This window comes from Passer domesticus, chromosome 3, assembly GCF_036417665.1.
Source record: "Passer domesticus isolate bPasDom1 chromosome 3, bPasDom1.hap1, whole genome shotgun sequence".
Classification (NCBI taxonomy): Eukaryota; Metazoa; Chordata; class Aves; order Passeriformes; family Passeridae; genus Passer; species Passer domesticus.
In genome coordinates this window covers 118,868,516-118,890,430 of record NC_087476.1, presented here as the reverse complement: position 1 = coordinate 118,890,430, position 21,915 = coordinate 118,868,516, and the positions used below count along the sequence as shown (strand labels likewise).

General features: G+C 49.4%; 3 protein-coding genes across 9 annotated transcripts in view; 1 reads left to right on the top strand and 2 right to left on the bottom strand.

The window, feature by feature from the left end:
• Positions 1-4: 4 nt before the first annotated feature.
• Positions 5-12,423, bottom strand: NPHP1 (nephrocystin 1). 7 transcript variants are annotated; one of them, XM_064415497.1, is made up of 21 exons: positions 12,282-12,413; positions 11,290-11,354; positions 10,457-10,517; positions 9,924-10,060; positions 9,398-9,593; positions 9,111-9,212; positions 8,544-8,635; positions 8,384-8,423; positions 8,013-8,097; positions 7,345-7,439; positions 6,974-7,102; positions 6,146-6,220; positions 5,770-5,880; positions 5,052-5,132; positions 4,774-4,856; positions 3,837-3,913; positions 3,462-3,561; positions 3,238-3,350; positions 1,909-1,982; positions 1,759-1,803; positions 5-350 (listed from the first exon to the last, which is right to left on the bottom strand). In XM_064415497.1, the coding sequence occupies exons 1-21, from the start codon at positions 12,393-12,395 to the stop codon at positions 72-74; spliced, it is 2,154 nt and encodes a 717-aa protein (XP_064271567.1). In that variant the 5' UTR covers positions 12,396-12,413; the 3' UTR covers positions 5-71. The 7 variants fall into 7 exon arrangements, with proteins under 7 accessions (XP_064271567.1, XP_064271568.1, XP_064271569.1 ...); XM_064415498.1 differs by having other exon boundaries at positions 5,052-5,129; XM_064415499.1 differs by lacking the exon at positions 12,282-12,413 and adding an exon at positions 11,506-11,612.
• Positions 12,104-13,161, bottom strand: MTLN (mitoregulin). The gene has a single exon (XM_064415510.1). The coding sequence runs from the start codon at positions 13,089-13,091 to the stop codon at positions 12,915-12,917; it is 177 nt and encodes a 58-aa protein (XP_064271580.1). The 5' UTR covers positions 13,092-13,161; the 3' UTR covers positions 12,104-12,914.
• The window catches only part of BUB1 (BUB1 mitotic checkpoint serine/threonine kinase), a 23,624-nt gene continuing 14,795 nt past the window's right edge, over positions 13,087-21,915 (top strand). The window contains exons 1-15 of the mRNA XM_064415511.1: positions 13,087-13,233; positions 13,530-13,612; positions 14,161-14,275; positions 15,343-15,471; positions 15,676-15,792; positions 16,477-16,595; positions 16,725-16,826; positions 17,443-17,569; positions 18,457-18,658; positions 19,372-19,516; positions 20,557-20,742; positions 21,006-21,070; positions 21,357-21,444; positions 21,652-21,721; positions 21,805-21,844. Coding sequence (XP_064271581.1) covers positions 13,213-13,233; positions 13,530-13,612; positions 14,161-14,275; positions 15,343-15,471; positions 15,676-15,792; positions 16,477-16,595; positions 16,725-16,826; positions 17,443-17,569; positions 18,457-18,658; positions 19,372-19,516; positions 20,557-20,742; positions 21,006-21,070; positions 21,357-21,444; positions 21,652-21,721; positions 21,805-21,844 — 1,609 coding nt within the window. The 5' untranslated portion in view covers positions 13,087-13,212. The remainder of the gene's footprint in view (positions 13,234-13,529; positions 13,613-14,160; positions 14,276-15,342; positions 15,472-15,675; positions 15,793-16,476; positions 16,596-16,724; positions 16,827-17,442; positions 17,570-18,456; positions 18,659-19,371; positions 19,517-20,556; positions 20,743-21,005; positions 21,071-21,356; positions 21,445-21,651; positions 21,722-21,804; positions 21,845-21,915) is intronic.

The window sequence follows — 21,915 nt, the reverse complement described above, 5'->3', positions numbered from 1 at the left end:
CAGCTCCTATACAATCTCTTTGGTAAGAATTTAATTTTATTGTTACCACAACCTTAGAGAGCCTGAATTGTTCATTCTCCAGGGTTGTTTTCCCTCACCTCTCCTAAGAAATCATAGGCCAGCTCTGAGATGTCAAAGGCTCTGTGGGTGTTTTCTGATGACAGCAGGTACTCCAGGGCACCATCCTTCTCCTGGCTCCTTTTCAGGAAGTCATGGATCACCTTCCAGCGAGACAATTCCACCTCTTCCTCAGCCCATCTGTAGCTGGGGAGGAATGTGGAGCAGAGCAGAGGGAGCACAGAGTCGTGGTACACCAGGACAAACGCAGACTTCAGGAATTCTTGATCTCTCTGCAGTGAAGAGTGTTTGAAAATACCTCAGCGCAAACACGTGGTGTTGCCAAGCACTTTTCCAAAGTATGGTACACGGGAAAAAAAAAACCAAAAAACTCACTCCCAGTTCCCAGAAAAACAATGGGAAGAGATTTGACCTTCCTCAACACACATCCGTTATCTTGGATAAGCCTCCAGCCTATCCACAAACCTGAACTCTGCCAGCCTTCCCACAAACTACAGGCACTGAGAGCCCGTTGCTGTGGGGTATTTATATTTCTTAAAAGCAGTGCCACATCCTCCCTGCCCTGGAAACCCAAACTCCTCTCATTTCCCTGCTGTCCTCGGCGGAGCGTGGCTCCAATCCCACTCCCTGGAACCAGAGGTGATGCTGCCCCTGGGCACTGCTGTCCCACTCTTGGTGCATGGTGTGACCTGTGAATATCAGTCTGGAAAACCCAGAGACAAAGGATCAGCCTGGTCAATTATCAAACACATGGGAAAGATCCAAGTCCAGAGAGTCCCAGCGGCAGGAGCGCCGTGCCTGGCGGGGAGCGTTTCACAGCTCAGCCTCACGGAACCACGCGAGGGGTGAGCATTCAGCAGGCAGCAATCCTCCCGTGGGAGTGGCACATGCCAGTCAGGTAGAACTGGATGGTTCTGGGATCCCGGGGAGGTGCCAGTTCCGTGAGCAGATCTGCTCTCCTTTTGGATGAATGGCCCTGAAAAAGCTGTTCTGACTCAGCGCGTGTTTGCTCTGCGTAAACAGGGAGCCGTGCTTGTGCATCAGTTCAGGAGCAGGCTCAGGGAATGAGACATCCCACTGCTGCTTCCAGCAAATCCAGCTTTGAGAGCCAATGGCTTTCTCATTCAGTTCCTGCAGCTGCTCTCTGTCCAGGGGACAGGATGGAGGACAAGGTCTGGGTGAGCCCAGGGACAACCAGGCGAATTCTCCAGCTGTCTTTGTGCCAAAACATGGATTACAACTCTCTAGGTAGGGAGATCTGAGGAATTTAGGGGCCCTTTTCCCAGGCAGATTGTGGGAGGACTGAATCTCAGAGTTCGGAGGAGGGAAGATGATTTTGTGGGCATACACAGCCCCTTTTTCTCTCCATGGAAAGCTTTTACCAGCTGACTTGTGGAAGCACATCATGTCAGAGAACCACTCTGGGTACCAACTTATTAACAGGTTCCCCCCTAACAACACTGAAATAAAAAAGTTACAAGTTAATTTCATTTTCCTCCTGTTCCTGGTTCACTGTTATAAATCTGGGTGAGAAATGTTAAGAACTGCATTTACATATCTCTATTTTCTAACCAGATGTATGGTGAGAGGGAAAGCTATGCAGCAATTGCACTGGCAGGGAGCAGCTAGGTGGAATTAATTACCCTGAATATATGGAAAGAAAAACCTGTAGTTTGTTACCTTCTCAATTCTCTTCAGCGTTCTTTCTTTGTCTGCCCAGGCACTCTAAAATGAAATGTAAAATCAGAGCAAGGCTGGAGAACTTTGTCTTCTTCAGAGGAAAAAAAAAAAGTTCCATTTTTGCCTGGAAATCCTGGCAAGGTAACATACCCGAAGTGCATCCATCAGGTCTGGCTGATCCAGGAGTTGAGGGAAAGTTGCTAGAACAGGATTACAGATTAAGTCTGAAACAGAAAACAAACACATTCAAGGCTTAGGAAGAATCAAAGTATTGGCACATCCAGGTATTCAGCACATCCCGTCCTGTCAGATTAGTCCAAAGGGAAAGTGAGCTGTGACAGTTCTCCAGAGCAGGGAAGGTAGGAGAACTCCCTGAAACCTGTTCTGACTGCAGCCAGTTCTCAGTGGCTGAGAGACAGTGAAACCAGGAGAGGAGACACAAAACCCCAGTGCTGTTTATTGGGAACACCAGCAAACACGAGCCCTTCCTGATTTACCTGCCAGAGGTGTTTTCCCTCATTTCTGCACCTGCCTGTTTTATACACAGCTGCAATTGTGCTGCTTAGTTTGGATGTTATGGATAAACACACTTGGGTTCCACCTCAGCCTGGTGTGGCATTTTAGGAGAACCAGGGACCAAGTGCACAGTGAATTTTCCCAGTGGAGCACATATCCCACTGCACAGGTGTCCCAGTGCTTTTTGGGTCACTTCCATGAGAAGTCACTCTGCTCCTGTGATTATTTTAACTAATGAGACTGTGGATAAGATTCCAAGTGACAGAGAGCAGGATTTTGGCTGAAGTGTTTTCTTTATAATGTGATTTCAAACACTGAATGTACACTTGTCCCTTCACCTTGAAGCTGATGGTAAGTTTGGTAAACACAAAGCATTTACTAATGCCCAAACATTTCGGGGAAGAGAGCCAGGACTGATGACTTCTTGAAGGAGAACAGACATTTTCAGTTGTCTATTCCTAAAGTGATGGTGGATTTTGAAATAATAGAAATCTTCTTTAGTTGCACAGCTACCAGAACAACTCCTGGGATAAAGCCTTGCCTTGAAGTCTGAATCCAAAGGAATACAATTTAACTCCAGGAGAGGTTGTCAGCCTGATCTACTGTCCTAAATTATGCAGATCAAATCAGGTAAGTGTGGTAGTTCTCACCTATAGAAATTCATACATAGTACAGTTAAGAAGTGTAACTTTTCCTTATTTCAAGTTGGTTTTAAAATGGAGAAGGCTATGAACTATCATTAGTTCTGTTGACTAATCAGGGCAAGACACTGAGTTCTAAATCCAGAATTCTCCAACTTCTGTCTCTCCCTACTGCCAGTAAATAATAATTAAGTAAATAATAATAATTAAAAACTAAAAATAAAGAGGATAACTTAGCCTGGGTGCCAAAAACATCTCTTAGCAAAGGGAGACCTGGCAAGAGTCATTCCCTGGATGAACCTGATCTTCCTGCAGTGCTCACCTGTGCTTTGCATGCTCATCCTGTCCTTCAGGAGGGCATCTCCAAGGATCTGCCGATAAAACACCAGGAGGTGGATGTAGCACATGCCCCCAACTAATGTTTCAGGGAGAAAACTGTTGGGAAAATAAGGGACATAAGCAGGTGAGGTGTTTACTGCAAACACTGCAGATTTCCCTAGGCTATCTGGAATACTTTTTCATTTTGTGAAAGGCACAAGGACTCACTTCAGGATGTCTTTTGAGTGCACACTCGGGGACTTCACTTTCACCAGAAGCACAGGCTGCTTCCTCAGGCTCATAAACTGCTGAAAAACCCCTGAGCCTGCTGCAGGAATAGACAGCCCAGATTCAAACAGTCAGGTTGAAACAACAGTAATAATTATATTACAAAAATGGGCACTTCAGTGAGTTGAGAACTCTTTCGAGTTTAGTTAGCCTGGTAGCACCCAGCTCCCCACAGCCAAGGCAAAAGCAGATAAATAATGAAATACATGCAAAAATACAACACACAAACCCAAACCAGGCTGTGGGGACTGTTGTGAAGGAGATGCAGCATTAATCACATTATTATGTTTATATTAGATTGAAAAGAAACCACACCTCTCCTTGATATTGATGGGTCAACCTCAACGCCTCTCTCATAGGGAGTTCCACCACTCAGGACCAGCTCATGCATCCTGCCAATAAAGATAAATTTGAAGCCCATATGATACTGGAAATTCAACTATTTTTGGAATTTAATTGTACTGGGAGGTCAATAATTTTAAAAGCCATTAACAACATTCTTTCTTTTCCACAGCTCAAATGTTTTTCTTGTATGGAATTTAGCAATTGTTTCAATACAATGGTTTTGAGGAATCATCACTTCAACAATTAAAATCTTCCATATTTAAAATTGGTTTCAGAATAATGTAACCCCAGTTCTGCCAAGAGTAAGTCACTGCTGAAACAAGCATGGAATTTAATCTGTAATACCATGCTTACTTATTGAAATAGTAGAACAATATTTAAAAATGAGACTTAGAAGATATTTTGAATTCTAGAACAGTAGAGGTGTCCTGTGGGTATTTTTTTTAGCTGTAATCCAGATAAATCCAGAATACCTATACATGATATATATATGTCTACCAATATTTGGCAAAAACCACGACTTGAAAGTCTGAGCTACAGTGAATTATTTCTGTCAATAAACAGAAAGTTTTCCTACATTTAATAAAATAAAAATATACACACTTCATTATTCTTTCAGATGACTGGACTCACTAATCATAAATCATAATTCACACTCCAAGAGCAGTGAGAGATTCATTCACAACAACTCCTGCCTGACTCCAGGTCTTGGGAACCAGTCTCCCAATTTTCACCTGGGAAAGGGATAATGCAGCAAAGAAGAGCCAGAATCCCAAAGGACTGGTCTGGATCCTCCCTGCCCCAGCAGTGTGTAAGTATGAAACGTGAGCCTTACCCTCAGTCTCAAACAGATGTACATAAATCTGTGTGTAAATACAGGGAGAGCAGGAAAAGGCAACAAACTCACTTGGAAGGAACAGGAATCCCACTGGAAGTGAAAAGCTTCAGAAAGGCCCAGCCACAGCTCAGCTCTCCTCTTTCACCTGTTGACTAGAAAAAAAGAGAAATGTAAATTATTTCAGCAGCTGACCCAGAATGAGTGACTGAACCACAATTAATAACAGTGACCACATGAAAATTGCTGTAGTTATCCCCTTTTCCTTTTTCACCCTTGTGTGTTCAAAATTCACAATCTGCCTTCTCTGAGGGTCGTTTTTCTGTTTTTACCACCTACTGTCTTACTACCTGTTGTGCTTTCCAGCAGCACATCCCAGATGGACAGGCTCTATCTGTGTAAACTGGAGCTGGAAACCACTGTCCATGCTGCTGAAACAGTTAGAACTTTAGTTTTCCAGCTGTACAGGACATTAGTCTGAAATAAATCACAGAGATGGAAAACTGCAGGAGTGAAGGGAGAACTAGTCCATTGTGATCCTGTGGCATGGGATCTTTGGCACAAGTTATTGCAGTGCTGGTACAGGGACACTCATGTCCATGAGTCAGAGGGATTTTTACTCTCTAATTAGGGATATTCTCCCATCAGAGAATCCCAGAATGGTTTGGGTTGGAAGGGATTTTAAGGACCATCTCATTCCACCCCCTGCCATGGGGCATCTTCCACTATCCCAGGCTGCTCCAAGCCCCATCCAACCTGGCCTTGGACACTTCCAGGGATCCAGGGGCAGCCACAGCTGCTCTGGGAAACCTGTGCCAGGGCCTTCCCACCCTCACAGAGAAGAATTCCTTCCCAATATCCCACCTATCCCTGCTCTCTGATTGCGGGAAGTCATTCCCCCTTGTCCTATCACTACATGAGCTTGTGAAAAGTCTCTCTCCATCTTTCCTGTAGGCTCCTTCCAGGTAATCCCATTCTCTAATGAGGGATATTCTGTAACTGGGAACAGCTGGTTCCCTTTACAAACCTGCCCTTGGAGCAATTGCCACTGCACCTCCCCACACTCACATTGCACTTGTATGTGATGCCAAGCTCAAACAAGATCCCAATGTCTGGAGATAAGGAGCTGGACCTGACAAAACAGTCACCATCAAGCAAGCTGGGTAAGATGCCCATCACCTGATGCAGAGAGAGGGAGGAAAAAAAATTAATGTACCTATAAAAAACAAAAAATCTTAACTTTTAAAGGCCATCAAGCACATCCCTCACTCAACACAAGATCTCAGACCCAATCCTACTGCATATAAAAATGAGGAGAGAACCAATTCCAGTCAAAATTTTGCTCCCCTTATTGTCTTTCCATGGAGCACAGCTGTGCCACCAAGGAACACTTTAGTGACATTGATGGAAAAAGCTGTGAACAGCCAGGGGCTGTGTCACCTACCCTTGGAGAAAAGGTCCAAGTTTGAGGATTTTTAGGCAGCCACGTGGCTCTCACTGTGTGAATGTTACTCAACACCTAAAGTGGGGAAAAAAACTAAGGTAAGTTTTTCTTTCTGAAAGGGAAAGCCCTTTCAGAAAATGCAGGGTTATCCCAGATGGATCCAACACTGCACACAACAAAGACAACTGGAAGAAAACTGCTGGATAATCACAAAAAGCTGCTCTGCACACACACAAAGGAACAGAGGATCAAGGGCACGCGGAGCAATCTGCCCCTGAGCCAGCTGCTCCCAGGCCCATCCCAGGAAACACTCATTGCCAGGAACACAAAGGAGCCACGAGGCACAATGGCAGGTGGGGAACCCGAAATTAGGGACTCAGAGAAATGGAGCTCCCGCCCCAGCCCCTCCCAGGGCCACCCAGCACAGCCCAGAGCCCCAGGGGCGGGGTGTGACTGTCACCCTGAGTCAGGAGCAGCTCCCTGGCTCACCTCACACTGCTCTGGGGCTGCACCCGATTCACCACCAGAGGAAAGCAGAGGGGCAGAAACCAAAGGCAGAAAAAGGGAGGGGTCCAAGTGCCTTGTGGAGTACCAAGGGTGGGAAGCAGGGCTGAGTGTGCTTGCCTGGCCATGCCCAGTGCCCATCAATGCAGCCTGGCCTGTTTCATGGTTCAGTTCTGTTCTTCTGGGTGAGCGGGCTCAAACCAGGCTCATCTGAGCACAAATTTAGCAGCTTGGGAGGCAGGGGGTGTGTGTGTGTCTCTCAGTGACACTGAGAAGAAGCAGAACCTGAAGGATCCTTTTTTGGGAAGCAGACAGACTCCTTACCCGGCTGCCATCGAAGAGGCAGAGCCGGACGTGCCGGCTGAGCACCCGCACGCCGCTTCCAGGGAGAGGGATCATCTTGCAGCTGCACAAAGTGACAATCAGGGACACTCTGGTGGGCCTAGCATGGATCTGAAATACAGCAGAAGGAGGATTAAACCTGCAGGGCCCTCTGCACGTGGTCTCATTTTGTGTTTATGGACCGAGGTTTTTCTCCCAACCACAAACCCAGTGCAGTGGTAGCAGCAGGATTTCTTCACAAGCCTTTAGCTCTGCCCCAGGGATGTTATATATATTTGTACCAGAAATGGTGCAAATTAAGACATCATCACTAGGCAAATAAAGTTTGTGTCCCCCTTAGCAGCAACACTCACAGTATTTCTCTCAGAGTTCCACACCAAGTCTTTGAAAGCCAGCTGGGATGGAGTAAGCTTGGGCTGCAAATAGTAACTTGCTCGAAACTCTTCACCTACAACAAGAGTAAATTTAAAAACTCTTGGTTTTTCAACTGATCTTTATTGTGCCAAAAAGGACAACACCCAAAATTCATGTCCAGTTGAATGTTTGACTAAACAAAACTATGGAATTATCTGCCATGACAAGTGTTTACTATTTGTGAGTGTTCTGAAGTATTTAATCTCAAAAGCAAAATAATTTTAAAAAGAGACTGAACAGCTTTAAACAGAAATACTAACAAAACATGAGATATCTTAATATATTTGGTGAAGAGACTAGAAAAGACCTTTGAGAAAAAGGGAAGATTAAATAAAATTTTAAAAATCATCATTTCTTGCAAAATCAACAGGAATGAACTTCCAAAGAGGAAACTCTTTGAAATTGTGAGGAAATTTGTCAGGATTTCACATTGCTAAATTAAAATTTAAGGGAAAAAAAGTATTTTATACATTATTTGATGGGTCAAATATAGCCAGTTAGCCAATTAATTAAAATTAAGCAGTATGGATTGGGGACCAACAGGCTGGTGACCAGGGTGAGAAAGCCACCACAGAGACCTGAGAATCCTGCCAGGTGAAATCCCTACCTTCCTCCAAGAGCTGGAAAAGCATGGATGGGCGGAATCCTGCAGGAACTGCCCCTGAGGTGGTCAGCACCTCCACAGTGTCATTCTAGTGAAAAAAAAAGGAAAAGGATGTTACTGTTCCTGATATTTAACAGCAAATTTCATCCTAATTTACAGCTCTGTTTAGAACCAGAAACTTGAGGTATCAGTCACCTCTTCTGAAGCATTTCTGTGGCATTTCTTGCTACCAAAAACTCCCAAAACACAGGTGTTAATTAAGAAAAATAGTCTTTGATATGAGACACAGTGTGTGTCAAAAGGCACAGCTTGTCTCCAAAATAATGGAGATTATGGCAGAAATAATGAAGCTGCCCTGTAAGAGGGGCACCTACCTCTGCAATGGCTCGGACAGCATTCCAGTGGGAATCTGTTCTGGAAGAAAATACAAAGATTTATAGCAAATCCTCACGTGAACAAAAATTTAGCCACTAAATATTGCTCTGTTTCCAAACAGCAGCAGCTTCACAATCATATCTGAGACATTCCATTTACCTTTTTTTAATTTCAGTTCCATCTGCTGTTTCATCCACCACTTCTAAGTGTTCTTCTGACTCCTCCTGGCTTTCTTCCTCTTCCTTAGGAACCTGGAATTCACATTTAAAATGGCAAAAGGCTTGATTTCTTCCCAGTTCTGTTCTTAAAAATGCCCTCTCCAACCACAGCCCATATTGATATAAGTTTGGAATAAATTAAATTAAATAAGTTTAGAAAAGGAGATTTTCTGTCTGTGATGCAGAAAATTGTTTACATAGACTCCCATTTCAGATAAATTATTAAAAGCCCAAATCAATCCATAGCAGCTTGGAGTCTTCAGAGTTGAATGACAAAGATTCTGACTTTGATATTCAAGAAACTTGTCTGCCACAACTTCACAAGGCACAGAAATGCTGCTTTTGATGGATATCTCCAGCCCCACGGACAAAAACACGGAGTTACTTCCAAATAACTGGCTTTATTTCCAAAAAACACAAGGCATTGTGACCAGATCATTAATTATAGATCATTAATCTATTTAAAAGAGCAGAGGTGAGATTGGGACAGAGGTTGGAGCACACCCACCGCAAGGTAGGTCCTGGGAACGAGGCCTCTCTCCCCCTTGGAATTTTCAGCTACCCACCAGCCATCCTCCTTCTTGTCGTGTATGAGCAGGATTTCACCTTTCTTTGGCATTGGAGGAAGAGACAGAGACAAAAAACCAAGCAAATATTTAAATGATAAAAGGACCTAACTCCAGTTTCTCCCCAAATCCCACTGCTGGCTGAATCCCAAAAGCACAGGATTTCATTATAGTTACTGCTTAACTCAGAGTGATCTGCAGTAAAAACCCTTTACAGAGAGATATTTACCACAAATGTGAGATCTCCTTCCTGCTGGGCATCAAAGTTCCCAACAGTAACACATTCTCTAACATTTGGATCATCCAACAGCTTCTCCTCATCTTCTTCTTCTTCAGTGTCTTCCTCCTCACTTTCTTCATCTTCACTCTCCTCCTCTTCTTCATTTCCCTCTTCTGCATGAGGGCTTTTCTGGTGTCCCTCACCCCTACCCAAAACAAATCAAACTATTTTTTAGTATCATTCCCACCAAACTTTCTGAAATGCCTCTGCAAGGACATTATTCAGATATAGCATTTTCATTCCTCTGTTTTGCTCTCTGTCCTGAAGAAACTCCTCCAAACCTTATATTCCAGCCATTATCCAGCACCCTGAGAAAATCCCAGCAAGTCATAAATGACTTCTCTCCTGAGCACTTCTATTTTTATCCTTCTGTTATTTTTCAGCTAATTAAGAGGGTGAGATAATGGTTTTTCAAGGCCCATTCCAGCCATCCTTTAAAAAAAAACAGTTGCATTTGCATGTTTAAGCTACTCACCCTGGGTAATTCTTTGTCACATTATCCTGATCCAAGACAAGAAGGAGTTTCTGCAGCTGCTGGGAGAGTCTTAGCAACAGCTTTTCTTCTTCTTCCTTCCTCTGGCTGTAATTCCCCACCGGCGCAGGCTCATCAGCCTGACAGAGTACCCAACAAAAAAATCAAAGTTCCCCAATAAATTGCTCAAAGAATCAAAGTCCCTCTATAAATTAACTTTTCCAGACATGCCTTACAAGTTTTCCCCTTCCTGGGCTGCTGTCACTCCCTCTTTAGTGACAATTTTCTCACCCTTTCACTCTGCCAAGGTGAAATTCTCTGTTAAGTTTTCACCTGGGACTTGGGCAAAATAAAGCATCAGTTTTAAATGATATAAAAGTATATAAAAAAATATAAATTGGAGAGATGACAAACAAAGATTGTGCAGTGCTGGGCACTGCTCTTGTCCTGAGGCATCTAAAATGGAACGCTGATTTTCTTTAAACACTCTCCATGGTGAATTTTGGAGAAAACCACAAATTAATCTCCATACTTACTTTTTTCAAAGCATGGAGAGCTTTTGTGTTCTCCTCCACCAATTCCTTCAGCTGTGTACATCTGCATTGAAAGCAAGACAGGCAGATGGTATTTTCTTAAAATTCTGACCCAAACCACACCTGAAAGGTGTCATTTTAGGTGCTGTGTGTCCCTTCAGGCTGAGAATTCCAAGCCCAAGCAGCAGCATTTGACAGAATCCCAGAACAGCCAGGACTGGAATGGATCTCTGGAGCTCATCCAGTCCAGCCCAGGATCACCCAGAGCAGGTGACACAGGAATGCATCCAGCTGGGTTTGGGATGTCTCCGGAGAGGGAAACTCCACACCCTCCCTGGCAGCTCTTCCAATTCTCTGCCACCCTCGTGTTGAAGTGGCTCTTGTGTTTTAATTTATGGCCATTGCTCCTCATCCTGCTGCTGGGAACACCGGAAAGAGCCTGGCACCATCCCCTTGGCACTGCCTTGGAGATATTTATGTGGATTGGTGAGAGCCCCCCTCAGTCCTCCCTTCTCCAGACCAGAGGGCTGGGAAAGAGCCGGCCTGGAAAACAGGAGAGGGAAGGGCAGGGAGAAAGCTGAACAACTGGGAGAGAAAAGGCATGGAGGAAACAGGGAGAAAGCTGAACAATTGGGAGAGAAAAGGCATGGAGGAAACAGGGAGAAAGCTGAACAACTGGGAGAGAAAAGGCATGGAGGAAACAGGGAGAAAGCTGAACAATTGGGAGAGAAAAGGCATGGAGGGAAGGACCACTGCTGAGGGCAGCAGAGCGGAGGCCGAGGGCAGCGCCGGGATCGAGGGTCGGGGCTCGGGATGGGGCCCGGGATCGCCCTCACCTCAGCCGAAGGGGCTCCCGCTGCCCGGGGGCTGCGGCCGCGCTCTCCGCCCGCAGCGCCTCCACCTGCAACGGGGAGCGGGCGGTCAGCGCCGGAGCGAGACACCCGCCCCGGTACAGCCCCGGTACAACCTGCACCGGCCCCGGTACAACCCCGGCACCTCCCCGGTACATCCCCAGGACCGGCCCCGGTACAAGCCCGGCACCTCCCCGGTACCTGCTCCCGCAGCTCCCGGCTCCGGCGCTGCACCCGCTGCAGCGGCCCCCGCGCCCGCCGCCCCGCCATGGTCACCGGGCAACGGGAGAGCCGCGGCGCCGCCCGATGACGGGCCGGGGCGGGGCGGCAGCGCTCCGGGCCCGAAAGCTCCCCCGCACCCCCGAGGTGCCGATCTGCGCTTTGTGATCCCAGCCCCTGGAGACCACCCAGTCTGGTTGTTAACTTTGGGAAAGGGCTCCAAGATCAAGACCAAGCCTTAAGGGGCTCTGGGCAGTGCTTTTTCTCCCCCATGGATTTGAGAGTTCCAGAATACCTCTGGAAACCAGCAGCCTGCAATGAATCCCCCAGCACTCCTCCTCCCGGCATTCTCTAGCAATGGGAAGAAGGAATTTGCTACAGCTACCTTCACAATTCATCATCCAAAGTGACAGGAGGAATTCTTACTCCTTTATTTTCACTTGTTCATTCACCCAGCCAACGCAAGAGCTTTCACCACTTAATTGTCCCCATGCACACCCATAATGGGACCTGTTGCATGTGCCCATAGGGCACGTTTTCACATTTATTCCAGAAATAAACACCTAGGAGCACCATGCGATGACTTTTGCTAGTTTATTGTGTTGGCAGCGCCGCCTGGCAAGGGCAGAGCAGCAGGCTTAGAGCTGGACAAGTGCAGACAGCCCTTTTTTGGAATATGGAAATCCGAGAATCATGGAATCGCTGAGCTTAGAAAACACCTCCGAGACCACCGAGTGCCACCCACGACCGATCCCCACCCTGTCACCCAGCCCAGAGCACCGAGTGCCACGTCCAGCTGTTCCTTGGACAGCTCCAGGGACGGGGACCTCCCTGAGCAGTCCATTCCCGGCTGGGGATCGCTGCTTGCACATCCTCAGCTCTTTGCTCGGTTAGTCTGACACAGCTTGGGATCTTGCTTTGCGAAGGGCAGAAGAGAAGTCCTGATAATTCTGTGGATGCTGTCCTCTCTGGCAGCACTGCTATTCAAGGCATGCTGTCCTCCAGAAACACTGCAATTCCAGGGATGCTGTTCTTCTCCAGAAGCCCTGCTATTCCATAGATGCTGTCCTTCTCCAGAAACTCTGCTATTCCAGGGATGCTGTCCTTCTCCAGAAGCTCTGCTATTCCACGGATGCTGTCCTTCCCGCTATTCCAGGGATGCTGTCCTTCTCCAGAAGCCCTGCTATTCCACGGATGCCGTCCTTCCCGCTATTCCACGGACGCTGTCCAGCCGGCAGCCCCGCTATCCCAGGGACGCTGTCCTTCCCCAGCAGCGCTTCACGCGTTTCCAGCGGCTCAGGCAGCGCCCACCGCAGGTCCGGAGGAGCCGAATCCGCCGCAGGAGCCGCCGGGAGCCCGCAGCCGGGGGCAGCCCGGGGGCAGCCCGGAGCTCAGGCCGCTTCCAGCTTCTCCTGCGCGGCGGCGAGGCGGCGCTGGAGGTAGCGCTGCCGCCAGCGCAGGAAGCGGCGGCGCGCCCGGCCCGCCTGCCAGCCCACGGCCACCCCGGCGGCGAAGGCGGCCAGCAGCGCCCAGCGCACCACCCGCGGCCGCAGCGCCTCCAGCACCATCCCGGCCCCGCTCCCAGCCCCGGCCCGGCACCGCCTCCCGCTCCCGCTTCCGCCGCCGCGGGGGCGGGACCGGCCCCGTTAAAGGCGGCGGGGCCGGGGAGGCGCCGCGTCCGCCCGCGCCATGGCCGAGGCGGCAGCGCAGGTAGCGGCTCGCCCCGCGGCACCCTCGTCCTCTTCTCCCTCTTCTCCCTCTTCTCCCTCTTCTCCCTCTTCTCCCTCTTCTCCCTCTTCTCCCTCTTCTCCCTCTTCTCCCTCTTCTCCCTCTTCTCCCTCTTCTCCCTCTTCTCCCTCTTCTCCCTCTTCTCCCTCTTCTCCCTCTTCTCCCTCTTCTCCCTCTTCTCCCTCTTCTCCCTCTTCTCCCTCTTCTCCCTCTTCTCCCTCTTCTCCCTCTTCTCCCTCTTCTCCCTCTTCTCCCTCTTCGTCTTGTGTTTCCCCCAGGATCTGCTGCTGGCAGCGGCGTTTGTCTCCGATGCGCAGTACAACAGGAATATTCCTTTCAAGACCTCCCCGGAGGCCGTCAGGTAAGGAGGGATGCACCCCAGCCACACCTGTGGGGAGCCAGCAGCACCCGTGACCAAACAGCAACAGGAAAAGTCGGGGGTGCTAAGAGGGGTGGATGGATGGGGTGCCAAAAACTGGACTTCAGCTGAAATGCTTGTAACGGGGCTCGGCACATCTGTATGCTGAGGATGGGAAATTGACTTTAAAAAGTTGTGGTTTGCTGGAGGGGAGAAAATAAAACCAACACAAAGTCTTCCAAGCCTCTGGGGCAATGAGGAGTGTGGGAGGCTTGGTCAGCCCGCAGCTGTGTGGAACGTGCTGGAGTGGCAGAACCAAGTTAAATATTTTTTGCTTACTATAACGAATATTCTGGTATTTAACCCTGCTCTGAAAGGCAGTATAGCATCCATCAGCTCTGAGACTGATTTGGACGCAAATTGCCAAATTCCTTGCTGGCAAAAATGTTTGTTTGGGACAGCAAGTGCGGTTCTTCCAGGACACATTTGGTGATGCCCTGGGGATGTGCCCTGTTGCCTTTATTTATGGTGCCTGTGCCTTCTTCCCCCAGGCTTTATCACCTCTATAACCACTGGATGATGCGGACAGCCACCTACTTCTTCATCTTCCTCAACCTGTCCCTTGCCCTGTTTGAGGATCCTGCTGTGTATCCGCTCCCCTTCCTGGTGAGTTTGTGGTGTAGGAGCAGCAAATGCAGCTGCTGCAGCCAGCAAGGGCTTCTTGCTTCAGAGTGGTTGCCACAGGTGTCAGGGGACAGTGGATGGTGATGTTTTTGTGGACAGCTTTCATCTCTGCTCTGGTGAGACCCCACCTGGAGTCCTGCATCCAGCTCTAGGTCCCCAGCACAGGAAGGACATGGGAAGTTGGAGTGAGTCCAGAGAAGGTCACCAAGTTGATCAGAGGGGTGGAACAGCTCTGCTGTGAGGAAAAGCTGAGAGAATTGGGGTTGTTCAGCCTGGAGAAGCTTCAGAGTGACCTAATTGGCTATTCCAGTACTTGAAACGGCCGACAAGAAAGATAAAGACTGTTTCCAAGGGCCTGGAGTGCCAGGACAAGGGGGAATGGCTTCCCACTGGAAGAGGGCAGGATTAGATGGGATATTGGAACGAAATTGTCCCCTGTGAGGGTGGTAAGACCCTGGCACAGGTTTCCCAGAGAAGCTGTGGCTGCCCCATCCCTGGAAGTGTTCCAGGCCGGGTTGGCCAGGGCTTGGAGCAACCTGGGATAGTGGAAGGTGTCCATGCCATGGCCGGTGTGGAATGGGATCATCTGTATAGTCCACTTCTACCCAAATGATTCTGTGACTTTATAATTCTGTGATCTGTTTGAAATGGGGACAAAAAGCACAGGAGCTGGCCAGGGACTGTAGGAGCCATTGTGGCCACCAGCAATGGCCCATGAGACTGTGGACAAAGTCATGTTGCTGTTCTCCATCTCAGAGACCAATTCCAGCCTTCTTTGGGACTCAAGTCCAGTCCTCATGCATGAAAGTAGAAGCCAAATTTTACTTTAGGCCAGACTTTTCTGCAGCCTTTATTTGTCCTGCACCAGTGTGATTGTGAAAGATGTACTCCTTGAGTCCTAAGCAAACAGACTTGCTGGCTTTAACCTGCCTGTGGCAGGGAGTTCTGCAAAAGGAAGCCTGAAAATATTGCTCTGCCTGTTTTTTTATTGTGCAAAAAGGAATTTTGCTGCTCCTGGTTGTGCTGGCTGAGCCCTGCTCTCCCTGCAGGCCACGTCAGTGCTGGAGGTGTTGTGCCTTCTGGTGTTCCTCGGCCGGCTGACACACTTTGCCAAGGTCACCCTGCACAACGTGTTCTGGAAGGACACCAAGAACATCTGCATCATGGTGGCAATCCTGGTGAGTTGGGCCCGGGGGAGCTGGGGTTTTTTTTCCCCTCATGTTGCTTTCCTGGGATCCCAGACCTGGCATACGTAAGCCATGGCTAAAACAGCCAGCTCTCACAAACCTGTCATGTGTGCACCTCTGCTGTATCAACAAACTCTTCACTGTCTAGACACATCCCAGCATTACTTCTGGGAGCTTTCCTCCTTTCTCCTACAGCTGTCCCTGACAGACCTGGCCATCTATGGGGTGCTGAGGCTGTATGAGGTGAGGAGCATCCGGTGGTCAAGGATTGTGAGGCCCATCTTCCTCATCAACTTCGCAGAGAGTCGCCAGGTAAAGAAAGGTCTGGTGGCATGTCCAGGGCCCTGTTTGTGCAGACAGCCTGCTGTTTTCCACAATCCAGGGGATTTAGCAGAAAGGTTTTATGGCAGAATTCAGGGTCCTGTGAGGGAAGGTTTGTTTTAGAAGTGGCCTGAAGCAATAATTTGAGGTGGGCAAAAGGGTGGATTCAAACAGTACCACAGAAAAAAACCACTGTGTTTCTCCCTGAGTCAGGGACCAGGTTACTGATTTCTGGAAGTCTTCTGAGTAAACAAGTGTCAATCCTGTAGTCCAGACTTGGACTCTGATTCCTCTCAGCATGGAGAGATCTTTGTCCTGCTGCCCAAGACTGGTCTGATCCTGACTTACAAATGAATAAACTGCAATGTGGAGGCCTGGGGGAGGGAGCAGCTCAACATTTGGGCTCAGAGCCTGTGTTTTGTGGCCTGGAGTGATGGATTTCTGTCCCTGACTGGTTCCCTGCAGCAAGAACATCTCAGCAGTGCCCTGGGCTGTCCCTTGGCTCCTGAGTTCACTGTGATTTGTAGCTGGGGTCTTTCCTTCTAGGATCCCCCCTGCAGAACAAGGAGGAAAGGCCTGGGATTCTTGCACCCCAGTTTAGGTGGGATCCAGGTGGGATGGTGAGGGGAAGAAGGAGTGCCACGTTGCCTCTGAACGCTTCCCTTGTCCCCGCAGATCCGGAGGGCCTTCCGCAGCATCCGCAACACGCTGCCCGAGATCACCTACGTCTTCCTGCTCTTCATGTTCAGCCTCCTCATGTTCTCCCTCATGGCCTTGAAGCTCTTTGGAGAGAGGTGTGGGTACTTCCTTTGCTCCTGGGATACTCTGGGCAGGCTCCAAGCAATTCCTAGGGAATGCAAGCACTGCTCCTGTTGTGGGACGTGATCCCAGTGCTTAACTCCAGGCTGTCCTCTTGCTCCTAGGAATCTCCAGACAGCAGAAGGCTTGCCCTACTTCAGAAACTACCTGGAGATTGTGTTTGACCTCTACGTGCTGGTGACAACAGCCAACAGCCCGGATGTCATGTATGGATGTCACATGTGGATGATCAGATCTCTTCCTCTCATAGTGCTCTCAGGGCTCTCTGTGCAGCCTCTAATTTGTACAGCAGAGTTAAAGTTCTGTGGGTGTTGGGCTTTTCATCCCTGTCTCTTCTGGGTTCCCATTGTGTTTTGGGCTGGGAAGGTGCTGTCAGGAGTAGGACAGGGAGGAAGGGCTCAGTCATCCATGTGCTGGAAATACCTTCAGCACAACTGCGATGGTGCAGCGACCCTGGGAATTTAAACTGAGAAATAAAATGCTGCTCGTCCTAGAGCAAGTGGAAAAGCAGATGTGACTGCAGCAAGGCTCTGAGGCCAAAAAATAGCATCTGGCTGAGGTATTGCCTCATGTCTGCTCTTAAATTTGGCTGCACTGGCGGAGATTTCATCTCTGTGCTGTCTTCTGCACCCCTTCAGTCGGGGCCTGACAAGCCAGGATGAAAACGTAGCAGAAGAAAAGTGTTCTCTAACTGAACTAGTGCAGTTTTTGGCTTTTGTCTGGCAGTCCAAAACAGCACTTGGAAATCCACATAGTAGTCTTTTTTCTCATGGATTCACTTTTGTCAGTCTGGCAAGCAGCAATCCCTCTGCCCTTCTCTAGGATGCCAGCGTTTGACTTCAGCTCCTGGTACGCCCTGTTCTTCATCGCCTTCGTCATCGTCAACACTTACATCTTCATGTCTCTCTTCCTGGCTGTGGTCTACAACAACTACAAAAAACACCTGAAGGTAATGCCTGGAGGGGCTGCTGGCCAGTGGCTTCCTGCTGTTCTCTGTCAGGAGCCTCTGTCTTTCCCTTGGAAAGCTTTGAGAAGGGGAAAGAGCTTCTTGCCTTTGGTGTTCTGCAAACACCAAGCACAGACCCACTTCTCATATCATGGGGTTGTTGGGAGTTCTGTTGTTGGCATTGAATTAAATATTCTATGGTGTTTCCCACAGAGAAGAAGCTCATTCTGCATTATCTTGGAGGCTTAGTCCTAGCTCAGGAATGCTGTCTCCATGCAGGGAACTGTTTTTTGCACAGCATCTTTGCATGTGCTCTGGGAGCAAGGGAACTGGAAATGGGAGGGCTGAGTAAATCAGAATTTTTGTTCTACTCAAAATGGGTAGGAGACTTGGGATCAAAGGAGGAGAGCTGGGAATTCCTGGGTGCTCCATGAGGGGGTTGGAGATTTCTCAGTAAGCAGAGTGCTGGATGTCCTTCTGCTCAGTCATGTGCAGAAGAGGATCCCCACCCCTGCTCTCAGCAGGATTCACTTGTGGATGGGAAGCATGTGTGGGCACATCCTCTTTGCTTGTGTGGCCATGCAGATCCCGTGATCTTTGTCACCTCCTTCCTGTCTGACACTGCCCTTTGTCTTTCCTTCCGGTTTTTCAGTGCTGTCCCAGCATCCAGCAATCTGTTGATCCTTCCAGAGCTCGGTGTGGAGAACCCACAGCTGCCTGTTAGACACCATTTCTCACCCCACCACACACACACTAACTGTGCTGTGCTTTGTGTCCAGTGCCATTCCCCTGGGTCTCTTTTTGCATGTCTGTGCTGTGAAAATGAGTTTATGTGTTGAAGAAAGGGGGAAGGGCACCTGGAGCCGCCTGACTCCCGGCGCTCTCCCTAGAACGAGATCCGTAAACTCGCCTACATGAAGCGCCGCAAGATGATCGAGGCCTTCAACCTCCTGAAGGAAGAGGAGGGAGAGCAGTTCGTGGTTCGGGAAGCCCGGTGGAAGCAGCTGGTCAAGCTGGTGGCTCCTGACACCAGCAATTCCCACCGGGAGCTGCTGCTGCGCATCTCGGATGATGAGCAGAAAGGGTTCGTAGGTGAGCACTGGGAGTGGGGAGGAGCCAGGACCCTGATCCTTCCAGGGCTTTGGCATTGGGATTTTTGGTCTGTAATGGCCCCAGAGGGACTCAGAATCACAGTCACTGAGGTTGAAAAAGACCTCCAAGATAGTCCAGCCTGTGCCTGTTCCCCACCTTGTCACCCAGCCCAGAGCACTGAGTGCCATTTCCAGTCATTCCTTGAGCACCCCCAGGAATGGGGTCTCCAGGCCCCTCTTCCAGTTTCCCTCCAGATTCCTGGAGTCCCAAAAGGTTGTTCTTGCTGCCTGTGCTGTAGCCCATGTCCCACACACTGAGTGGCCCTTTATGGCCATTTGGCATCGAGCCAAGCTCTCCATGGGATGTGGGACCTCCTGTTCTCAGCAGAGGATGTAGAAAGCCTTCCTTGTTATCAGATGCAATGTGGCTTCTCACACAGTCCTCGGGAGCAGGAATATCAGGAGAGATGGGTCAGTTTCGTTGTTCTGAATCTGTTTGTGGTGCTTGTTGGCCCGTGGCTCAAGCCAATTCCCAAAGAACAGGGTGGAGAAGCTGCTTGAGTTCCAAGTTCAGCCTGTTGTGGTGGACACCACTCTGGGATTGGCTTTGCTGGGAGCAGAGACCGAGGAGTCCAGATGGCTGCCACTCGTGTGGGCTCGGATTTGTGAGTTTGTTTGCCATGAGACCGGGCTGACGCTGGCACTCTGCTGCAGACAAGAAGTCCTTCGTGCAGCTGGCAGACCTGCTCAACATTCAGGTGGTGACGCTGAGGATCCGCAGGCACCCCCTGGCGCGCTGGGCGCCCGCCCTGTACGGATCCGCGCCCAGCCGGCTCCTGCGCGGCGTCGTGAGGCACAGGTGGGCTCTGGCACGGCCCTGGGCTGTGCTGCTGGGGAGGACAGACCCTCAGGGCTCTGCTGCTGCTCCTGCCTGCCTTGGGCAGCATGGAGGAACCAGCTGTGGCTGTGGGTGAGGCTCCCTGAGCTGGGTTTTGCTGACATCAAGCTGTGCTTTGTGTGGTGCCATGCAGAACCAAAGTGCTGCACTTGGAGCTGCTCCTAGCTCAGCACTCTGCTGCAGAGCTGTGTCCTGCTGCCTCATCAGCCCTGGGAGTTCTCTAGAGCTCTCTTTCGCCTCTGAGCCTTCCCAGGGTCCCAAAATAGCTGAGGTTGCAAGGAACATCTAGGGATGGGCTAGTGGAACCCTCTGCTCCAGGCAAGGTCAGCCACAGTAGGGTACTCAGGGCTATCCTAGCTGGGTCCAGAGTATCCCCAAAGGATGGAGGCTCCATAACCTCTCTGCAACCCCTTCCAGTGCTTGATCGCCCCTGGTTTAAAAAAAAAAAAACCCAAGCAACTTCTTTAAGTGGAAGTTCCTGAATTTCAACTTGTGCCCCTTTGCCTCTTGTGCTTCCACTGGATATCACTGAGAAGAGTCTGGCTCCATCTTCCCTGCACCTTCCCATCAGGTATTTATGCACAGGAGCTGCTCCTGACCCTTCTCCCTGTCAGGCTGGACGACCCCAGCTCTCCCAACACATCACATTCCACTGTCCTGTCATTCTGTCAGTTTTGGGACCCTTTGATGCACCAGCTCTGTGTCCAGGCCTCCTGGTACTGGGGACCCCAGCACCTCCGAGTGTGGCCTCACCAGTACCAAGTAGGTGGGAGAAAATAATTTCCCTGGACCTGTTAACCATATTCTGTCTTGGACTTCAAGAGCAAAACTAAACTCTTCAGTGGCTCCCCAAAATTCTCAGAAGAACTTTGGGTAAAGAATTCTTTGAGGAGAACTGATGGGTAAAGAATTGTTGAGAGAGGAGGCAAAGAGCTTCTGAAATAACTGTGTGACTTTGACCTTCTTGGGAGCTGCAGACTGATCTCTCTTGGTTGTTGCAGGGCTTTTGTCTGGACTTATGATGCCATCATCCTGATAAATGCTGTCTTCATTGCTCTGGATGAGGAAAGCCCCTACATTTCCTATGCAGAGTGGGTGTTCCTTGCTCTGTACATCCTCGAGATCCTCCTGAAGGTCTACACTTATGAACCCAGGGAGTTCTTTGGCAAAACCCAGTTCTGGAACTGGTGAGTGGGCTGGAAGTTTGTGTGGAGTGTGGTGAGTGCTGTGCTCAGCTCCTCAAGGACTGAAAGGCTCCAAACTCCTGTGCCAGGGTGTGTTTAAGGTGAATCAGAGGATGTTGTGACAAAGCTCTCCCGTGTGCCCATAGTCTGAGCTGACCCAGAGCTGCCTGGCCCTCATGTGAGGAGCAGGGGTCATCCTTGTTTAAACCCCACTCCTGTCCTCCCTGTCCCCCAAAATCTAACAGCAGTGCCTTCCCTCGTGCCAGGTTTGATACCCTCATCATCTTTGCTGCCCTGACTGCAACGATTCTCAATGCCACCCTCAAGTCCAGTAAGTGCAGCTTGAGCAGCCTGCATGCCTTGGGAATCTTGGTGTCCTCCCCAGCCTTCTGCCAGCACCTCAGGCTGGAGAGGCTTTGTGACCAGGACAAGGAATTTCTGGAGGGTTTCTAAGAACTAACCCAGTCTTCCTCTTTTTTCTTTTTTTTTTTTTGTTGTTTTTTTTTTAGCTCCCTGTTATAGTGTTTAACAAGGACACCATAATAACAAATAAAAGAACTTTATCTAAACACTTCCCGGCTTTATTTTCATAATAAAAATGTTTGTTCTTTTTTCAGCCATGAAGTACAACAGCCAGCAGATCCTGGACATTGTGTTCATCCTGAGAGTCCTCAGGCTGATCCGGATTGTTGACAGCATTCAGAGGTGAGGAGGAAAGTGGGATGGGAGGTGGTTTTTGGGGAGGGCTTGGTCTATGCCAGAGGAGGTGCTCTGTGTGCCCAGCACTGACCAAGGCTGTCCCAGCCTGCCTGGGATGAGCCCAGTGGCTGCAGCCTCCCTGGAGGCTTTCTTTGGGGACGTGGGGAGCACGTGGTGGCCGGGGTGTGACAATAACCAGCGTGGGTTCTCTAGGTTCCAGGTCATCATGAACACCCTGATAAACATCGTCCCGACCATGCTGACTTTTGGTGGGCTCACTCTGGTAAGAAATCCTGGTGTCTTGGCTCAAAGCACTGCAGTTTCACAGAAGTGTGTCAAAAATCTCACACTCATGCTGTTTCCAAGGGGATAAATGCAATTCCCTGGATGGCAGGCCCTTGGAACTGTAAGTATCCGTTTGAGTCGTGGCCATTGTGCAAGCAAAGGGCTGCATTCCTGCTTTTTCCTGGATCAGGA

Excerpts from the sequence above, each read along its gene's own strand:
- NPHP1 (XM_064415497.1), bottom strand. The coding sequence starts at position 12,395 with ATGTGCAAGCAGCGATCCCCAGCCGGGAATGGACTGCTCAGGGAGGTC. Across the intron at positions 10,518-11,289 it reads CGGGAGCCCCTTCGGCTGAG|ATGTACACAGCTGAAGGAAT; the intron begins GTGAGGGCGATC and ends CTTTCAATGCAG. Across the intron at positions 7,103-7,344 it reads GGAACTCTGAGAGAAATACT|ATCCATGCTAGGCCCACCAG; the intron begins GTGAGTGTTGCT and ends GCTGTATTTCAG.
- MTLN (XM_064415510.1), bottom strand. The coding sequence starts at position 13,091 with ATGGTGCTGGAGGCGCTGCGGCCGCGGGTGGTGCGCTGGGCGCTGCTG.